Source organism: Nyctereutes procyonoides, unplaced genomic scaffold, assembly GCF_905146905.1.
Source record: "Nyctereutes procyonoides isolate TBG_1078 unplaced genomic scaffold, NYPRO_anot_genome, whole genome shotgun sequence".
NCBI lineage: Eukaryota > Metazoa > Chordata > Mammalia > Carnivora > Canidae > Nyctereutes > Nyctereutes procyonoides.
In genome coordinates, this window is record NW_026575020.1 from 48,893,260 (window position 1) to 48,908,438 (window position 15,179).

General features: G+C 45.6%; 1 protein-coding gene across 6 annotated transcripts in view; it reads left to right on the top strand.

Annotated features, from left to right (window-relative positions):
• The window catches only part of CEP112 (centrosomal protein 112), a 400,471-nt gene that overhangs the window by 351,240 nt on the left and 34,052 nt on the right, over positions 1 to 15,179 (top strand). For all 6 annotated transcript variants that reach the window (XM_055323886.1, XM_055323903.1, XM_055323913.1 and 3 more), the window contains one exon: positions 5,161 to 5,250. In XM_055323886.1, the coding sequence (XP_055179861.1) occupies positions 5,161 to 5,250 (90 nt within the window). The remainder of the gene's footprint in view (positions 1 to 5,160; positions 5,251 to 15,179) is intronic.

Below are 15,179 nucleotides of genomic sequence, written 5' to 3' on the forward strand. Positions count from 1 at the left end.
ACCCTAATGGCCTAATAATATTTTAGAATACGAGGCTAGGAACAGCTGCCAATATAAACTGTCATTTTCCTTTCATCTAAGGACGTTTTAACTTTTTTGAAAGTGGCATATTATTTGGTTACTTTTCAATTTTTGAAACTGATTTCTTAACAGATAATAAAAGTAATTTCTAGACACACTGCTTTCTCTGATTAACCTTAAAAAGATCATGTCTTACATCTTCAAACTACGAGCAAATTTGAAGAGTGGTACCTTTTTGAAAAGCAAATGTAATTTCACTTCTGTTTTGATAATATTGATAAAATATGGTTGACTTCATCTTTTCACTATGTGGAGTGTGGAGATAGAATCAGGTCTAATTCTGAGAAAGGCTTTCAGCCAGAGCCCTGTAATGCTAACTTCTCAGCCACACCCTGACCCCCAAGTTCTCACCGGCCTCCTTGGCATGCTCCCCCTCCGCTTGCTTCTCCACAGGGATGTCAGCCAGGAGTCAGGTTTGTGAACCTCTTCTCTTTCTACTTCCTTCCCCAAGGAAGTGGCCCATTCGTACTTAGCCTGAGATCCCTCTTCACTGCTCAGAACCCTCTCCCAGTGTCACTGGTCTCCCGTCAAGTCCCACCAGCACCTTACACTCATCTGGTCAAAAACCATTTTCTGGGGGGCACCTGGGTGGCTCAGTGGTTGAGCATCTGCCTTCAGCTCAGGTTTTGATCCCAGGGTCCTGGGATCTAGTCTCCCATTGGGCTGCCCACAGGGAGCCCGCTTCTCCCTCTGCCTATGTCTCTGCCTCTCTCTGTGTCTCCCATGAATAAATAAATAAATTCTTAAAAAAGAAAAAATCCCACCCCCACTGCTCTGGCTTGCTCCTTGGCCCTTTAGTAGTTCATAGTGTCATACTCCATGGTCGTTCAGCATCAAAGCCTTGTGGTCTCTCTGCGTCCCTCTTTCCCTTGACGCTCCATTCATGGTCCCACCACATCCATCCCCAGCCCTCTCTTAAGCCCTCCTGTCCTGTCTGGCTGCCGCACTCTCGCAGCAGCCTTACTTGACCCCTGGCTTCACTCCGCAGAATTAGTTCCTCAAAATTCAAAACACTGGGATGTGAACAGGGCCAAATACTGCCAGGGGATGAGGAAGAAAATTGGCTTCTGGAAGCTTTGGCATTTGGGAGGTGACAAGTGACTGTGATGAAAATGGACTCAGGAGCATGGTGAAGACAGCTGGCAGGTGCAATGGGATGCTAAGAAGGTGCAGAGACAGAGAGGGGACACTGCGTGTAGCTGCTCCCAGGGTCTGCTGCTGGAGGCATGGCAGGAGCAAGGGCAGGAAGCAGGGGACAATGTTTTGTTTAAGACAAGGGAGGTACACGTCTCCTTTATTTTTTGTTTAAGACAAGGGAGATACACGTCTCCTTTATTTTTTTCTCTGTGAAATAAAAACTAAGGGTGCCTGGGTGGCTTAGTTTGTTGAGCCTCGGGCTCTTGGTTTCAGCTCAGGTTATGATCTCAGGGTCATGAGGTCAAGCCCCCTACCGGGCTCCACGCTCCGCAGGGAGTCTGCTTGATTTTCTCTCTCCCTCTCCCTCGACCACTCCCTCCCCCTGTGGGTACGCATGTGTGCGCACACGTCCACGCACTCCCCCTCTCTCAAATCAATCTTTTTTAAACAAAAACTAAAAACTAAAAAAAAATACAGGCAGTGTCGTAGTTTTTAATGTGGCAGAAACCACACAACATATTGCCACAAGGTATAGGTATTTGGAAGGTAGAGTGGTATATTCTGTATTTCGAGAAACCTAATAACCTTTAGCTTAACGTGCTGTATTAAGGACGTTTGGGATCCCTGCTGATTGAAGTACATTTCCTCAGGGTGTATAGTTCAAATATTTATTAGCTCCCTCCACAAACATGAGTCGAGTGTCAAGTGTGTGTCTGGCGTGGAGCTGGCCTGGCCCTCGGCTTGCAGACCTGAAGGGGAGAGAGCCCTGAGCTTCTGTCGCTCAGCCCCGCACAGACCTGGACTGTGATTCTCTTAAGCACTGGACGGATAAAAGCCCAGAGGAGTCCATTCTGAGTTCTCAGGATTGACACCATCAAGCGAGCAGGTGGGGCAGCTTCCAGGCAGAGAAAAGAGAAAACAGGTACAGAGGGAGAAAGAGGCAGCGCGACGAGGAGCGAAATGTACAGAATTTGAAGTTAGTGTTTTAAAATTCCAGTCCAGAGCCTGAGTACGGGCCACAGGGACCTGAGCCGGCTTCTCAACCTCGCTGAGCCTCAATTATGTGCTCTCGAGCATAGATGAAGCAACACCTACTGCCCGGGATGCGGTGAGGGTTAAAAATAAACCCCACGCAGTCAGTGGTATCTCCTGGCGTTATTGATCCTGGGCACGGCAGCAGCATGACGCTGAGGCTTCGTGGGGCTCAGCCTGGCCAGAGCCAGAGGACAGAGGTCCCTGAAAGCCACGCTCAGGACTTTGAACGCCATCTCAGGGATGCTGGAGTATTGTTTAAGCATTTCAGTGGGGGACTGACATAATTAGATTTCGGGTTAAGAAGATCACTCTGACAGCAGGATGAGGGTGGAAGGGGAGAGCAGGCACGACTGGGAACAAAAAAACGTGCCAACGTTCTTCCCATGACAGTAATCATTACAGTCCCCCCATGATGCCGTCAGAGAAGCAGAGAAGATCCTCTGTACTGGTAGCTACCAAAAGGAAAAAAAAAAAAAAGAAATTGCTACTTGATCAACAAACATAGGAACAGTCGCATTCTCAGACCACAATAACAGATTTATAAACAATACCTTCAAGCTGGTTGGCAGACTTGGTTGAATTGTGGATTTTATAATCAAGCATGGTATCAAAGAGCCCCTAAAGCTTTTAACCTCGTCCTCAAACCATTTGACTTTTTAAATTAGAAGCTCTTGGGATGCCTGGGTGGCTCAGCGGTTGGGCGCGGTTGGGCGCCTGCCTTCGGCTCAGGTAGTGATCCCAGGATCCAGGATCGAGTCCCACATCGGGCTCCTGCATGGAGCCTGCTTCTCCCTCTGCCCATGTCTCGGCCTCTCTCTCTCTCTCAGTCTGTGTCTCTCATGAATAAATAAATAAATCTCTTACAAAAAATAAATTAGAGGCTCTTAGCCTGGGGTTCATCCATGGATGGGCTTCAGGCAGTATGTGGACTCCTTGAAATCAAAGACAAAATCATAAGCATACTTTCTCCATGAGGGGAGTGACCACACCCCCTTCATCAGATGCTGGCTGGCTTGATCTAGAACCCCAGGAAAGGTTAAGAACCACTGTGTATATGTATGTAGAAGAGACTGGTGTTGCATTGGAAGAATTCTTAATGACTTAGACATTTCTGTCTGAACCTCAGACTCTTACACCTAGCGGCAAACCCAGTATCTTTGCTTGGAGCGTAATGGGCATTCCAGACTTGATGCAACCCATCCTTGGCTGACCCCTCCCTTAACCTTCCCTAACTGCCCTCTTCTACCTGTTCAAGCCAAAATCCTGGGAATCTTATTTTCATGCTCTGCATCCACCCCTTGGGGCTGTCACTCTGTCTTCAAATATATCAGGGCTCTGACACTTCCCTCACCCCCACCTGCTACCGCCCACCAATTCCTTGTCATCCTTCCCCAGTATGTTTCAATGGCCTCTGCCCTGCTCCCTGCTTCTGCCCTTACACCTTGCCCATCCGTTCCTCGTGGCAACCAAAACACTTGCCCACACCCTCCAGTAGCTTTCCTTCTATCTCGGAATAAAAGCTAAAGTTCTCGGGACACCTGGGTGGCTCAGTGGTTGAGCGTCTGCCTTCAGCTCAGGGCGTGATCCTGGAGTCTGGGATCGAGTCCCACATCAAGCTCCCTGTGAGGAACCCGCTTCTCTCTCTCTCTCTCTCTCTCTCTCTCTCTCTCTCTCTCTCTCACGAATAAATAAACATTTTAAAAATAATAATAATAAAATAAAAGCTAAAGTTCTCAATTGCCCTCTGAGGTTGTATGACCTCATGGGACCTGGCATCTAGGATGTCTCTGATGTGGTTGCAGCCCACTCTCCACACTGGCTCGAACATGCCACCTCAGGGCCTTTGCACATACAGTGTCCCCTGCTTGGAGGGTTCTTCCTGCAGATGTCCATGACTTGCTCTCTCTCCTCCTTCAGGTCTTTGCTCAAGTCTTCTTGGGCCATCTGTTTAGAATTATAAGATCTTCACTGACCCCACTCCAGAATATCTGCCCTGCCCTGCTTAATTCCTCCTCTACACTTATCACTGACATATTATACTTATTTGCTTATTGTCTACCCCCCAATGTGATACAAGCTTCATGAGAAGAGGGAATTTTTTTGTTGTCTGGTTTCTTTTACTCTTTTATTTAAAATGCTATCACAGTTCTTGACACCTAGCAGGAAGTCCGTTGTCTTGATTGAATTTTATTTTGAGAATTTATTTGACACCTTTACAGTTACCGTGTGTTCTTCTCACTGTAACTTTCTGCATATCATATCCATAATTATGTCAAGGTGTTTGAATGCATTGTATCTTTTCGAATTTACCTCTTCACTCAAAATAGTAGTTGAGGCAATGATAATTATTGACCTCATGGGTTCTGAGTTCCCCATATTAACCAGAATTCTTTTCCAGCGGCCACTTGGCAACGGAGAGAGTTCCTCTCTGTAAACTTCTGACGGGTTCCTCAAATTCCACACCATCCTTCACGACTTAATAAAGAAATTCCTTTAAGGTTACTATGAGAATAATCTGGAAGACTGACGTGTTGGTCCGACTAACAGTCCCCAGGCTGTCACCACACTTCTCCGAGGGCAGCGCACCTTGCAGGTGGACCACAGAGCTGCTGTAATTAGCCACAGCTTTATGCTTCATTGCATGCTTGCGTCTCTGTGCCGGGGGTATCAGAGACATGTTTATTAACTGAGCTGACACCTGCTAGTGTCTGTCTGTCTTACCTTCGGAATTTGTTAGACTCGCTCTTCCTGAACCAGAAAGCACCGGGGCGTGCCCCTAAAGGCCTGGTTCTGTTTGCCCGAGCTCTGCGGAACAGCAGCAACGGCGGACTAGAGCCGAGGCCTTTCCGGTGGTCTCATTTCTAGCGTCATTTCTGACGTCTCCGTGTTTATCTTCCACCGTTTCAGGCTTTACAAGACGAACTAGAAGCCCGCGCTAACCAGGTGCGGTGCGCAGAGAAGAAACTACAGCACAGGGAACTGGAGTCCCAGGAACAGGTAGTGTCCCGCTCCCGCTCGGCTGCTGGGGGGGGGGGGGGGTCTCCCTTCTCCAGGTCTGGAAGCTTGCAGATGCGTTTCCTCGGCGAGGCGCCCTGCGACTAACAGAACACCCCCCCCCCCCGCCCAGGTGGCATAAACAGCTTAGGGGCCGCTGACCTCACTCGACCGCAAGTCTGCGGGGAGGCCAGGCTCCGCTGCTCGGATGGCGGCCGCAGCCCCAGGCGCCGCACACACGCAGGCGGCGTCCGGGGGGCCGTCCCGCTGCACAGCCCGGAGACCCTTCCCGGACCCCGCCGCCCCATCCGCGCTTGCCTCCCCTCCACATCCCATTGGCCAGGACCAGTCACATGCTCAGCCTGTCCTGTCCAATCCCAGGCCAGAGGGCTCAGGTGCCGCCAAGCAGCCTGGACCAATCAGGATCCCCCGCTGGTGAGGGCCTGGGGCCGGAAGCGGCGGTGGCGTTGGGTAGGCGGGGCCGCCTTCGCCGCGCGGATCCCGCGTTCTTTTGAGCCTTCGTACTCTCCGTCTTTCCGTGAAGCTGATGAAGTGAATCTCCTATAACCAGGGTAATCTGGCCATGACAATAGCTAATGGCCTATTTTATTTCCAAAGACAGGATTATGTTCATCCAGTTCTTCCGGTTGCAGTGGTGTATTCTTTGTGGTAATTTTGAGTTCAAAGTTTAAAAGTTAAAGTCGAGTTAAAGTCTAAAAAGTCAGCCACGTCATCCATAGAGATCGCGAGGCCTAACGAAACCTCTGGTAACTGCCGTGCCCCCAGCCCCCAGCCCCCAGCCCCTGGTATAGGGGTGCTGACAGCGTCCCAGGCGCCACCGGCCTTTCTGCACGGACGCCGCCTACGGGACCCGCTCGTCCCGTAGAAACGCGAGGTTCGATAGTGGTGACCTCGTGGGAACAGTAAACGCTGAAGAAGGCTGACAGGGAAACGTCTTTCACGTTTGCAGCGTTTACAACCAGGATCTGGGTGGGGTGGGCGCGAACAGGCCGACGCGCGCGTCCGGGAGATGCCGCCCGTTAGTACTCTGTGACTTGACTCGCAGGGCGCCTTGCGGCCCCTGACGCACATCCGGGTACCTGCGCACCGCGGACACGGGATGCACGAATACGTGCCTACGTGCATGTACGTGGCTGTGACGACTCGCAGGGCTCCTTCCTACCCTCTGACGCACATCCGGTACGTGCGTGCCACGTACACACGGGATGCACGAATACGCTCGTACATGCACGTACGTCGCTGTGACTTGACTCGCAGGGCGCCTTGCGTCCCCAGAATGCACATCCGGTACGTGCGCGCCGCGTACACATGGGATACACGTATACATGTGCACGTGCATGTACGTGGCTGTGACTTGTCTCCCAGGGCTCTTCCGGCCCCCTGACGCACATCCGGGTACGTGCGCGCCATGTACACACGGTGTGCGCAAATACGTGCGTACGTGCATGTACGTGGCTGTGACGACTCGCAGGGCGCCTTGCGGCCCTCGACGCACATCCGGGTACGTGCGCGCCGCGTACACACGGGAAGCACGAATACGTGTGTAGGTGCACGTACGAGGCTGTGCGGGACTCGCTTGGAGCCCCGTGAACGGTCGGTGAGCAGTGTCCCAACATGAGACAGGACGAGGATGAAGAATCGAGTAATAACTACTCTCGATCAAAGGCCCGACCGCGACCGAGGCCGTCCCAGAACCGCCCGTGTTCGCTCCTTGGGCGTGATGCCCGCCGTGTAAGGCCAGGACTGTCGCCGGTTCACAAGGAGGCGGCGCAGCTCGTCCAGGCGCATTCAGCTGGTGAAGAGGAGAGGTGGATTCCAGCCCAGGTGCATCAGTTCTAGCCCCTTCCCGCCCCCCTGACTGGAGGACGCGGGCGCGGGCGCTGGCTGCGGTGGCAGCTGCCGCCGGCCTCCGTGGGCAGAGCGCGGCCAAGCGCCAGGAAACCCGAGGCGAGCAGACGTGGCTGCGGATGACAGTGCCCCTCACCGGCAGGCCCGTGTGCCCCTGAGGTCAGCTGAGCTCACCCCCCGGCTCAGAGGACACCGGCTGCCTAACAGAGGAAACGGCCTCCCTCCCCGGGGCCTCTCCAGTCGGTGACAAAACACGACTTCAGGTAAAACTTTGTTGACATCACCCTTAATTCATGGCAAAACTTCACACGGAAAATTCCATGACATGTTGAGAGTAGGGAAATTAAGAAATCCCAGATGAACAATAGGGAAGGATCCAGGGACCATTTTCTATCTTTTTTTATTGACTTCTTTTTGATCATCAAAGTTGCTTTCATCTTTCCAGTGACAATGGCTTTTTAGACTTATTTCTTGCACCAATTCCTGATATCTTCTATTATGGCTACAGTTTACCAAAGAAATGTCAGGAAATACCCACGGGTAAAACTGAGTATTTCGTAATCTGTGCAACCATAAAATGTTGAATTCTTTCCGCAAGATCTTAGGGTGTGGCTAGGATTAAATGCCAATTGTTTCAACAAAACTGAGGAGCCAATAACGGGCATGTAATACATTCCGTTCCTCTATCTTTCGTCTAACTTTGATTTTATCTGCAGCCCCCTTTCAATTTGCGACCCTAATGGAAGTAGTGAAAAGTAACTCTAGGTATTGCCATGGACATTTTATAGGATCTCCTTATATAGGGAGCTTACTTAGGATATTTCAAATGTCGAAATTATTGTGTATGATTTTCTTCTCTGCATCTGTCAAAGCAACTGCAGTACCAGTAGCCAGCCTGACATCAGCCTATCAAATAATCAAAACAGCTTCTTGGAACTTTCTTCTCTTTCTTTTCAACCGAATATTATTATCCTGATACTCGTTGCACAAAGAATCAAAATTGAGACTGGCAGGATTACAAAGGACAATTTCCCGGCCTTCCTTTTTTTAACTTGCTTGCTTGAAAAAAAAAAAAAAAATTTAAACTGTTTCTGTTTTTCATTTAAGAAAAATTCCTGTGTTTTGAGTCTATAAAAACAAAAAATGAATGAGGCATTTTAAAAGTTATGTTTTTAATTAAAAACCAAAAAGCTGCTTCTCATCAGGTCTTGATGGGTGGTATTCTCGCTGTCCACCACTTGCCGGGGTGCCATCACCTCTCCCCTCACCCTGGGTAGCTCAGTCTTTGCTCCTCAGCAAGCAAAGAAGGCTTGTTCACCCATAGTTACAAAGGGTTAATTTGCTCCTCATGTACATTCAAGGTAACACAAATAAAATGAGAAAATACTAATGTTCTAAGCGCTGTATAGAAGCAGGTTTCCTGTAATCCACAAATAACGAACTAATTTTAAAATCATCATTATTTGAGTTCATACCAGGAGTTAATAATTTCTAATTGTAAATTAGATCCAAGCAAGAATCCCATAATTGCAGCAAAAAAGAGGGATCAGAGCTCTGAGTGAACTTCCTCATTATGCAAGGAAAGTAAACCATCAGAAAAGGAAGTGAATCCCTAACGTGGTAGTGGTGGGCTCCGGGGTAGGACTGCTCGTACCTGTGTGCTAGGTGGGCAGCTCACTCCCAGGAATTTCTTTTCTTTCTTTTTTTTTTTTTTTTTAAAGATTTTATTTATTTATTCATGAAAGACACAGAGAAAGGCAGAGATGTAGGCAGAGGGAGAAGCAGGCTCCAGGCAGGGAGCCCGATGTGGGACTCGATCCTGAGACCGTGCATCACGCCCTGAGCCGGGGGCAGGTGCTCAACTGCTGAGCCACCCAGGCATCCCAGAATTTATTTTCCATGATGTTGGGCACTATGCAAAATGGATAAATGCCATGTATCTCTTAGGTACAGATACATGTAAGACTAAATCACATTTTTGGGAGCAAACCATATTTCAGTATTTGCAGTGAGACTAAGTAATGTGCTAGCCCTAGCCAAGATAATTTGGTCTGATAAGTTATAGAAAAAAAGAAGAAAAGAAATAGTCTAACATTTTAGTTATGGTATTTTTAACACTATACAGAGCACATATTTATCACAAAGGCACCAAACAATGTCACATAATTGCATATGTGTGACAAAGCTCGTCCTTTGTATGGAGTATCTTAAGTTTTGAAAGTCTGAGTAGCTCTGGTTACATTGATCACTCAGTTTCTCAGAAGATCATTTTAAATAAATTAGAAAAAATAATACCTTTGAGATCCAATAAAGTATAATGCTGTGCATTTCATTTGCAGGGTCATACTTTTTTTGCACAATATTTCATTCTTTTGATAGGCTTATTGTGCCAGACAATGATAGGTACTGAGAAGAAACAAAGATGATTAAGTTATAGTTCTTGTCCTCAAAGAGTTTACAATTGAATAGAGCAGAGAACATAGGCATAAAATGGATGCTGGGCATGGAATTTAAAGGAGGTTCTTTTTCTTCTAAATGGCAGCATAGAGACTCAATCACGAGATGCAGAAAGAACACGCACATTGATACTGCTGTACATCTTCCCCAAGGGGAAGGAATGGAAAGATCTTTAGCTAGTAAAAGGTTAGGGCCCATCTCCCCAGGCAGAGCTTGGAGCCTGTAGGCAGGCAGTGGGTTTAGGAGCCTGTGGCCTTCAAGGGAACCAGATCCTCGCTGAGAGGTCAGGAGAGGACCAGTGCTTCTGCCAGCTTCTTGTGGAGCACCTGAGCCCCTGCTTCATCTCGTTACCTGGGGCCATCCCTGGAGAGCCTCTGGTATATCCTATAATGGCTAACATTCAAAATATATAAAGAACTTCTACAACTCGACACCAAAATAATGCAAGCAATACGATTAAAAAATGGGCAGAGGACCTGAATAGACATTTTTCCAAAGAAGACGTCCAGATGACCATCAGACGCATGAAAAGATACTCGAATATCACTCATCACCAGGGAAATGCAAATCAAACCACAGTGAGATATTGCCTCATACCTGTCAGAACGTCTAGAAGCAAAAAGACAAGAGATAACAAGTGATGAGGATGTGGAGAAAAAGGAATCCTCATGCACTGTTGGTGGGAAGGTAAATTGGTGCAACCACTGTGGAAAACGGTATGGAGGGTCCTCAAAAAATTAAAAATACAATTTACCCAAAGAAAACAAAAATACTAATTCAGAAAGATAAATGCCACCCCCTGTTTATTGCAGCGTTATTTACAATAGCCAAGATATGGGAGAAACCTAAATGCCCATGATTAGAAAAATAGATAAGAAAAATGTGACATATATGTATTGAGAGAGTGTGTGAGAATTTATTCCATTGAATATACCCCATTTTATACGTATCTCATGTATATTCCAATTTATCCCTTTCTCTCTCTCTCTCTCTCTCTCACACACACACACACAGTGGAATATTACACAGCCATAGAAAGTGATGAGATCATGCCATTTGCAACAACATGGATAGACCTAGAGGATATTTTGCTGAGTGAAGTAATTCAGACTGAGAAAGACAAATACCATATGATTTTACTCATTTGGATTCATAAAAAAAAAAACTAATAAACGACCAAAAGCAGAATCAGACCTATAACATGGAACAAACTGATGGTTGCCTGAGGGGAGGTGGGGGATGGGGGGATGGGCAAAATGAGTGATGGGAAGTGGGAGACACAGGCTTCCAGTTACGGAATGAATAAGTCATGGGAATACAAGGCCTAGCATAAGGAATATAGTAAATGATGCTATAATAACATTTATGGTACCAGATGGTAGCTACACTTGTGGTGAGCATAGCATAATGTATAAATTTGTCAAATCACTATGTCATAACACCTGAAACTAATGGAACATTGTCAATTATATTCACATTGAAAAATTATTAAAAAGTACAAAAACTGAATAAACAACATTCAGTCACACTTAACATTTCAATCACAGCTTTGTAGCAGCGCATTTTATATTTAAGGTCTAGCCACATCAGTTAATTTAGGAGAGGGGCACCTGGGTGGCTCAGTGGTTGAGCGTCTGTCTGCCTTTGGCTCAGGTCATGATCCTGGAGTCCTAGGGTCAAGTCCTGCATCAGGCTCCTTGCAGGGAGCCTGCTTCTCCCTATGCCTATGTCTTTGCCTCAGTCTGTGTGTCTGTTGTGAAGAAATGAATAAAATCTATTAAAAAAAATTAAAAGAGAATCTAGTGAACAAGGTAGTACAGGTAATTGTGTGTATTTGAGATGGGAAGAGAGACTGTCCCAGAGACCGCTACCAAGACACCAGGAGGAGTAAAAGGAGAGCCTTCAGGGACTAGTATGATCCAGCAGAGAAGTGCTGCTGGTTCTAGGTCTATCTTTGTCACTACTGGTCATAAGCTCTTGGGCAAGTCACTTAACCTTTCTTGATATCGAATTCATAAAATGTCAGTAATAATTCCTTCCCACAGGTGATTTGAACATCAAAACAAGATAATGTGTGAGAAATACTTCAAAAAATATAAAACATAATGCAGATGAAATGTGTTTCATTATAGTTATCCATAGGATACAGGGGGACATATGAGCTAGGCATCAGCAGGAAGGAAAGACATTTGGAACAGAATGAGAGAAGGTGTGAAGCAGAACGGGCTCAGAAGGTTCAGGGAATAGTGGGTAATATCTTGGTCAGAGGGTAGCATCAGTGAAAAGGAAAATAAGACCAGAGAGTTAGCCATATTAATTTCATCCATTCAAAAAAAGAACTGACCTGTGTTACCTCTTCTTTACCATGCACTGTGCTATGTGTTAGGAGCATTGGTAGCCAATCTTGGATGCAGTGCTAAGGAATTCAAACATTGGTCAGAAAGCAGTTGCCAGCCATTTGAGGTAGTGTTATATGATTGCATTTATACTTTAGAAAGATTAATCTGGCAGCAGAAGATGAGATGAACAAGGGATGAAAAGAGATGAATTCAGAGGGTATAGCACTAAAATTCACATCACGAGTCCCAGGAGATCAGGGGGGCTCAAACTGGATCTTGTCAAAGGGAATAGAAAGAAAGGAATAGATATGAAGCCTCACTTGAAATTCACAGAACACGAAGATTTAGAGGGCAGAAGAAAAAAATAATATCACATTTTTGAATTGATAGGCTGATGAATATTGTCCCCTGAATGTTGAATCTGAAGAGACTAGCAGCAGGACATTCATTTGGAGACATGTAGTTGACAATCTGAACTAGAACACAAGGAAGTGTGTGGGTCTAAAATCTGAATCTAGAACTCAAGAAGGAATGTATATATGTCTGAATCCTCTTGATGGGGGAATCTATTAATGCCCACAGGATGTGGATGATACTGAGAGACAAGAGACGAGGGGCCCATGGGCAGATGCATGGACAAGAAAAAGTAGGGAAGGGTACATAGAGGATTTTATTTTTTTTTAAAGATTTTATTTATTCATGAGAGAGAGAGGGGCAGAGACACAAGCAGAGGGAGAAGCAGGCTCCACGCCAGGAGCCCAATACAGGACTCGATCCCGGGACTCCAGGATCGCACCCTGGGCCAAAAGGTGCTAATCCGCTGAGCCACCCAGGGATCCCCCCATAGAGGATTTTAAAGGAGTGAATGGTCAGGGAGAGAAGAGGAAGGCCAGAAGAATATAATGTCATGAAAACCAACAAGAGTTCCCCACTAGACTTTAAGGTCCTTTAGAGTAACAGCTCTGTGTGTCACCTCAAGATGCCCACCAATGCTGCACTGAATTGCTCAGTAAAGCCCCTCCTGTCCTGAATCTCATCCTCAGAATTCTCTTGCCCACTTCATTTCCCTCTTTCATCTCTGCTCTTTTAACACTTTCTGTGAAAATCTACTAAAGGTTTTCCCATCAAACCCCCTTAGTAGATGTTCTTTTGAGGGTGGGCCTTGGGGCTGGGACTGTGTCATCTACATCCTTGTATCTCAGCATTCAACCCAGTGCTGGGCCCATGTGGCACTTGGTGAATTTGTGGCAGGCAGACAGGAAGGAAGGAGGGAGGATTAGCAGCATTGTGTGCTACAAGGAGAATGAAGAGTTGGAAAAGCCACCAGACTTGGGTAATGACTCCAGATCCTTTTATATTGCACCCCCTAAACATATGCTAAGTAGACTCTCTGATCATATTCTTGTCTAGGCTTTTGTTAGAATAAATATTGTAATTATTTTATAATTGTCATCTGGGGTGAGTGGGATTACTGAGCATGCTCATGACTTACCTGTGGGCCCTCAGAAGGATTCGTAGGTTGAGGGAAACAAGGAGAAAGGAGAAAGCAAAATGCCCAGCACCCTACCCACACAGCCCACCTTTCCTTTTTTTCTCAGTAATTTTTCCACCTTTATTGTGGTATAATTGACAAATAAAATTGTATATATTTAAAACAAACATAAAACAATGTGATGACATGATATACATTGTGAAATGATTGCCACAATTAAGTTAATTAACACTTCTGTCACTTCCCATAGTTAATGTTATGTGTGTGTGTGGTGAGAATGCTTAAGATCTACGCTCTTAAAAAAAAAAAATCTACGCTCTTGACAATTTCAAGGAGACAAAACAGTCTTATTAGTAATAGTCACCATGCTGTACAGTAGAACCCAGAACTATCTTAACTTCACCCTTTACCCAATGTCTCCACATTTCCCCCACTCTCCAGCTCCTGGCAGCCAGCATTCCACTCTGGTTCTGTGAGTTCACCTTTTTTTCTGTCTTTTTAGGAATCCGCAGATGGGTGAGATCCTCTGAGTTCTCTGGTTTATTTCTCTCAGCCTACTGTCCTCTAGGTTCATCCATGGTGTGACAAATGCCATGCAGCCCACTTTTCAGCTCCTCTCTAAACCAGGGCAGATTTTCCTTGCAAATCTTTTCCATAAGATGCCCTCAAAAGGCCAAAGCAGGAAGGATACCAGCAAAGTCCTTTATTTTCTCTACAGATAAACTTAGCGTTCAGCAGCTTCCTTCCTAGGTTCCTGGATTTAAGAATAAACCTGGATCTCTGTAGTATCTGACTTTGGGGTCATACTACACGTCTCTGGCAGAGCCTTAGCTGCTTCTGCCTGGTACGCCATTATGACAATCATCTGTATTCCCAAAGAATTTATTTGCCTCCCACAAAGCCTAGTGATCTATGGGGGAGTAACATGGATTTTAGAAGCAACATCAATATATTTAAAGCTTTCATTGGGTAGCACTGCTTGTCTTTAAACTACCTCAGTCATCAAGAGTAACTAACAAATCCATAGAGTCACAAGCAGCCCTACACAGCCCTGCTATGTAGACAGAAAATCAATTAAGCAATAATCGTGACAATTGTTAAGAGGAAGAATTGGTCTTTTGCAGATTTCCAAGCCTTTAATTTCTGTTTTCCATAATGGATTTTAAAACTTCACAGTCTTAGCTGCTGTTGGCTAACTCATCTGCAGTGAAATCTATTTAAAAGTACTAACAGCTCAAAACTATGTTTTATCCGAAAGCACATTATGAAAACAGGAATAATAATTGCAACAGAAATAAAATTCAAAGACTTTTATTGACTTTTCATGTTTAATGGTTATTATTCTGGCTTGTTTCGAGTAATTTTAATAACCACAGTTTATTTACAAAATTCAGACTAATTCTTTTGTTCCCATGCCAACAAAATACATTTGTTCCCAGACAGCTGGTATGATGCATCATTCTAAAATTTGTGTTGTTATGAGGAATAGAACCACATTTAATTTTGGCCACATCTTATTCTCAATGAGAGTTTATTTGAATACTTGCCTCTTTTCGGAAAAACATTTGGTGCACAGTGTCAGGGACATGAATATTTTTGTTAAAATATACATCTCATCAAAATATTCCTTACAAATCAGTTATTCTAGTAGATTTTAGTGGCAAAGCAAGTCAACACTTGTACACAAAACGTCTACTACAAACTATGCACGATGATCACAACGCCATTGTTAAATGAGAACTTAAAGCAGCTCTTCTGGGATGAATGTGCTCTGC